General features: G+C 34.5%; 1 protein-coding gene across 1 annotated transcript; it reads left to right on the forward strand.

Moving 5' to 3' along the window:
* Positions 1 to 516: 516 nt before the first annotated feature.
* Positions 517 to 5,702, forward strand: LOC112044402 (acanthoscurrin-2-like). Its single transcript, XM_024080244.2, has 4 exons — positions 517 to 662; positions 2,932 to 3,000; positions 4,808 to 5,141; positions 5,569 to 5,702. Exons 1-4 carry the CDS (start codon positions 596 to 598, stop codon positions 5,573 to 5,575), a joined length of 477 nt encoding a protein of 158 aa, XP_023936012.2. The 5' UTR covers positions 517 to 595; the 3' UTR covers positions 5,576 to 5,702.
* Positions 5,703 to 6,221: the final 519 nt, after the last annotated feature.

The following is a 6,221-nucleotide window of genomic DNA, read 5'->3' on the forward strand; positions in this document are numbered from 1 at the left end:
GTTTTAATTTTAATATGTTTTGCATTGTGCGTGCAACAAAGTATTTCTTCTACGTCTTCTCTTACATTAACATACGTAACATTCACATTATTAGTATGTGGATAGTTCAATCCTATGACTTCCTCTGAAACTCTAATACTTCGAAGGTTGAAGAGTTGTTTTCTACAATTAAGTATATTATCAATTTAAGAAAATTAAAAAAAAATGTCTACTGTTAAACAACAGTTTGTAAAACATAATGAGATCACAATTGCATTTAAATATAAACATTAATATTCATTCACTTATGTAATAACTTTAACTTAAGTACTAACCACAAGTAGACAACGTACGAATCTAGAAGTAATCTATAGAACAATTGTAAATTAAAACAAAGTTAATTGTACCTAATGTTAACCACGTTATGAGTTATGCGGGTTTTCTGTATGATCTAAAACCCGCTACAATAGGTATCTTAATCAAATCAAAGCAAAAAATTCAGCATGCAAAAACTGATAAAAATATTCATTTGCATGCAAACGACACAATATTAAGAAACTTGGTATATAAGGAACTGCAAGACACTGTTGGAAATAGACGGTGTTAGTCAGTCGAGATGTCAAGATTAGCAGTTCTTTGTGTGGTGCTTGCGGTCTGCGCTTTTGTCCAATCCGCGGACCCAGGTACAGTTTATTTATCTTTTAATCTTATTTCTATGTATAATAATATTATTATATTGCTTCTCGATTCCTGAAAACAAAGTTAGTGTCGCGACTCTTATCATTACTTAGATAGGCACATAGTTATTTACGCCAATAGTCGACGGGACAACCTCCTAAATTCATAGGCCGTTAATTTTCGTGGGGAGTTTCCTAACCTAACCTAACCTAACTGAAGCGATAGGGGCAGAAATAATCATGGCGATAGATTAAGTATGCTTAGGTATCACGACTAACTATGTCAGTAAGACATGTGAGACAATGAGATACTACTCAAAAATAGTACACATTAAAAAAGCTTTTACAACATTTTGAGATAGTACAAATTACATTTGAATTGATTGTTCAAGTGAAAAAATAGAAATGTGGACGTTAGATGTAGAAGAAGTAGAGTTCGAGATGATAGAGCCTATAGCTCTAAATATAAGAACTACAAATATACTGACTCTAGCTGCAAGAGCCATGACGTTTATAGTATTAGGGTACTATTATCTTCGTGGACATTAGCTGCTAGAGTCTACAAAAACACACCACTTATGGTGGTCCTAATGCTCAAGTTTTACCAGTAATCCTATTGATAGTAAATGAGAACCACGCAGGAATTACTTCAAGCAAATAAAATGCTCGACCCATGATCGATACATTGCGGATTAATTTAAAATAATCACATTTAGATAAAGACTACCAAGATACGTAACGTGTCGCGTAAAGCAAACTCTAATCAACATTAGTTTTACTTATCAAAATGTCGAAATTTGCAGTTGTTTGTGTCACTCTCGGAATTATTACTTGTGTTCAGGATAAACCAGGTTGGTAGCCAACGCTGTATTGCGAGTCAGTTTATTACTTACTTAAAACATATCTAAATTATGAAAATGTGTACAACCACAGAATATTTAAGAAGCAGTGTACATTGGAAGTCTATAAATTTCAAATGATGCAATTTATTAGCTGGCATAACAGTGCTAATGATAAAGAGTCAACTAACGTAACTGTAGATTTTTGTCGTTTAATGACATCTCAGTATAATCTGCTTGTCTTTTAAATCAGTAAAAGAGTCACCAAAATAAAGACTCTTCTCAGCAGAGCCTGACGATAGAATGTCAATAAATAGTCAAACTTAACCTTTCAAAAGTGCTTGTAAACTGGGCCTACTTAAGATAAAAGAAATAGATTAGTTTTTATATAATAATAACGATGTAAACGTTACAAAAGTATTCAGTTTCAGTTGTAAAAAAACGCTTTTATTTTTCGTTGTTTGTAAACTCTTATGATAAGATCACCTGCCTAATAGGTACTTGAGTTGATTCATTATTTGGATTATAATATCAAAAAATGTAATCTTGATAAGGCGAACGTAAAGTGCTAATACCAATTCTTGATACACGATATTTGTATCAAAATAGTTTGATATATACTCGTAGATAGCGACTTATAGCGCAGCTTATTTACTTTTTTTGATAAAATATCAAGCATTAATGTAGGAGGTAAGAATAATACCAAAAATATTACGATACAGCGAAACACTAAAGTGTCTTGTTAAAGTGGAATTGTACCAAATGGGTATCAAGACAAAACCAAGTATGTGAAAAGGTAGACTGAAATCAAATTATACTTATAAATTTAAAATAAGAGATAATTTTAATGAATTCGAACTTAAACCTATTAGGCATTTAGAAATAAAGTATTAACTATAGAAATTTATAGAAATTAGGCTCAAAAATCAACAATTTAATTGATTTCTATAAATTTGATCAGCTCCAATCCGCAAAAATTAAAACTAAAAGATTTTTGTTTGATGCAGTGATTGTGATTTTTGAAACTCAATTGCTTAAAAACTTGAGTTCAAACGTTCTATTTGAAGTGATTCGCACATAAACAATTTTGTTTACGAAATCACAATCTATGTACCTACATTCCTAATAACCGTAAAAATCTTACACAAAAGCTAGCTGATTGTAGTAGCTGCAGTCTAAAGCCTGAAGTCTTGGTTGTTTAAACTGCAATTATGTAGTTACATTGAATAATAAGCAATGCGTCTTGTGGAATGTTGCTAATCTGTTCTGTTGTTTGGTGTCGTTCAATTATTTTTCCTCGCCCAAAACAAAAAATAATCGAAGCCTTGATCTAACTTCCCAAACCAATCTTGATCACTAGTCGAAGAGGCAACGGAAGAAAAGGAAGGTAATAAATATTAGAAAAAGGCTTTTAGATAAAAGCTTTTCTGTACCAGGTTACAACAGCGGCAGTAATGGCGCAAACGGCAAGCAAGTAGCTGTTGGTGGTGTAGGAGGTGGCCAAGGTAGATTTTATTTTAATAATTACATAATTAGACAAAGTTAAGTTAAGCCTACAACAACGAATAACTAAATGTTTATAATAACAATAAATGTTTCATAATAATTTAATTAAAACTTGCATATTTCATCGTTGATTATAGAGCAGAAAGTAGGTAGTAGTAGAAAGTAAGTATACAAAATGATAGAAAGTTGTAGATACTTCCTACATCAAATCGAAATCAAATGGAAAAGCCCTGACTAGACCTTAAACTAATAAACTATGTGTTACTTCTACGAAAAATACATTAAAAATAGCTTACTCTAATAGTAAAAGCAAAATTTAACACTAGATAGTTAGATAATGTGGTCAAAACAGAAACCTATATTCGTAGTGTGCGGAGCAGAAATAATATTCGTAGAGGAGTGAGCCAAGGTGATCCAATATCCTCGAAACTATTCGTCGCAGGTCTGGCAAATGTTTTTGACCAATGAGACTAGAGTCAAGTGTCAATCTAGACCAATGAAAATCCTGACTGTAGTGGGCCGTTTTTTGGCTGACAATGATGAAATTATGAAAGGTATAATAATTAGATATAATAAAGGCTTTGTATCTGAATAGTTATACTTCTATGGACCACGCCCAATGTCTTTGTAAACTTCAAAAAAAAAATACCCTTTAAACCGTTACCCTTTAATCTGTTTGAAAAATTAAAATATATTCTATACAGAGTACGATGCAAATGCAGAGACAGAAATTCTGTATTTCGATCTGCAGGACGTGATTGCCAGTGTATGTATTTAACTGACGTATCAAAAGTGCTTGTAAAGTGAGCCTACTTGAAATAAATGAATTTTGAATTTTTGAATTTTGAAATGTTTGTAGTATGTCAATTTGATAGATACCTACAGGTTCTTTAGCACCTATGAATAGTAATTGTTCTGTTTATAGCCGATAGTTTTACAATTACCTACCATCGACTTGATCCGTCAATTATTATTAAAGAATCAATGGGCTTACAGAAATATCGAGAAACTTATTTCTATATATCTATTTTTATACATGGACATAAAAAAAAAACAAAAACACTAAAACTAAAAGGTACCAAAGTACTTAGGTACACCTGACTGACTTCTTAACGATGCGTCTATCTATGTACAGAGGCCCGAACCTATAAAGTGTATAAGCGCTTTTTTGTGCAAGTACATCGAACCAAGTTGATTTCTTTGTGTACTTTTTGTGACTTACTTTAAATTAAGCAGACACGTGACTCATCGAATCTTATCCTCATTAGTAAAGGATCCACAAGTGATTCAACGTTTTCGTTCCTATTTTGGATGCAGTAATTAAAAAGATGAAAATTTACCACCTTTAATTAATTCCAGTTGCTGCTGTTTCTAATTACATACCGACCTATTATAGTTTGCGATGTTATAAATTAATGGATTGGAGGACATTAAATCTCTTGCAAGCAACAAAAACTTAATCTTGAATAAATTTATCATAGTAGAGTACTCAGGTGAAAAATCCAAGACGGAAAATCGATTTTGGTCAACTGTTGACTATTTGTAACGCCCGACATGTGTTGTGCGTTTGTTAGTTTTCCGTGTTGTGTGTTTTTCGTCTGTGGCATTGTTTTTTGTTTGAAAGCTGACATGATCGAGCGAGTCTTATGATGAAGATTCCATAAACCGATCAGAAAATAACGTATTTTTTTATTATGATGGAAAGAACTTTGAAAAAAAAAGTTGTTATTATGTACTTACGTGCACAAATGACAAGAGTGTCGGGGGATTTTCAAAATTTAAAATTTTAACTTGTTAATTAAACAGATGGAGGTCGTGGAGGTAGTGGCGGTAGTGGTTATGGCGGTGGAAAAGGCGGCGGTGTAGGCGGAGGTCGCGGAAGTGACGGAGGTGGAATTGGCGGAGGAATCGGTGGCCAAGGCGGAGGCTATGGCGGTGGTCATGGTGGAAACGGAGGCGGTCTTGGCGGTGGTTACGGCGGTGGGAAAGGGGGTAGCGGAGGTCTTGGCGGTGGCCGTGGAGGCAACGGAGGAGGATTAGGCGGAGGTCGGGGCGGTCAAGGCGGTCAAGGCGGTTATGGAGGTGGTAATGGCGGCGCTGGTGGTGGCAATGCTGGCAATAAGGGTGGATCTGGGTACAGGTTAGTCCTGATATACTTATTACTTATCATAGTTTTCATACTCGTAGGTACTGACCTCAATTTTGCGAATTGAGAACCTCTGCTTTTTCAAGTCTATTATAGTATGAGTTTTAAGTTTGCTTCATTTTCAACCGACTTCAATAAAGGAAATTCTATGTTTGGGTGTATGTACGTTTTTAAATTAAACTAAACAAAAGACTTTATATTACATATCCCTTAGACATGACATGAGATTGCTTTATTTTTAACCGACTTCCTAAAAGAGGAGATTCTATCGGCTGTATGTTTGTTTTCAAATTAAACTAAACGAATGACTTCGTGCGACACAATCCTAACTAGTCTACACTATATTTTTAAGTTTTTAACGCCTTGCAATTTTCAACAAGCATTCCAGTGGTATATTAACTTTTGTTTTCTTTATTTTCAGGCACTAATTAAATACAGAATTGGACACAGTTTAAAAATCAAATACTTAACAACTCCACAGATATTTGTTAACGAGCTTTGAGTTTATATAAGATCCAATTTAATGTAAATTACAAAATAAAGCTTACTATTATATCGTTTTCTTTTATTGTTTTTAAATATATTTTATTACCCTCGCTTATAGATAACGAGCATCTCGCACACTAAAGGATCTTGGCAACTTCGTTCGTAAAACTTCCGATGGTCCGCGCGGGCCGGGGGGCGTGTAGCGATGAATGAAAAACCCACGAATGATGCACCTCACCTGCCAGCACGCACGATTTCACACCCGCGCAGTCTTTCCCCCCGTTGCCCGCATATCATGGGAGTGTCGTCAACGAATTTGCCAAGCTACAGTCAAGTGTCTCATAAACAGTAACGCACTTCATAGATGCAAAAATGCAATGCATACCCGGAAGGCTCACTACAAACCTCTAATAGAGAAGGCAATTTGTAGAAATTTTAGCATTTTGTAAAAATAAATAAAAAATACCGACCGATTTGAGAACCTCCTCCTTTTTGAAGTCGGTTAAAAATATCATCCTTTTGTGGATGACCCAACATACCTAGCTATTACACAGTGGCGTAGCGTGAGGGGCCCTGTATCAAAAAGAG

Source organism: Bicyclus anynana, chromosome 1 (genome assembly GCF_947172395.1).
Source record: "Bicyclus anynana chromosome 1, ilBicAnyn1.1, whole genome shotgun sequence".
Classification (NCBI taxonomy): domain Eukaryota; kingdom Metazoa; phylum Arthropoda; class Insecta; order Lepidoptera; family Nymphalidae; genus Bicyclus; species Bicyclus anynana.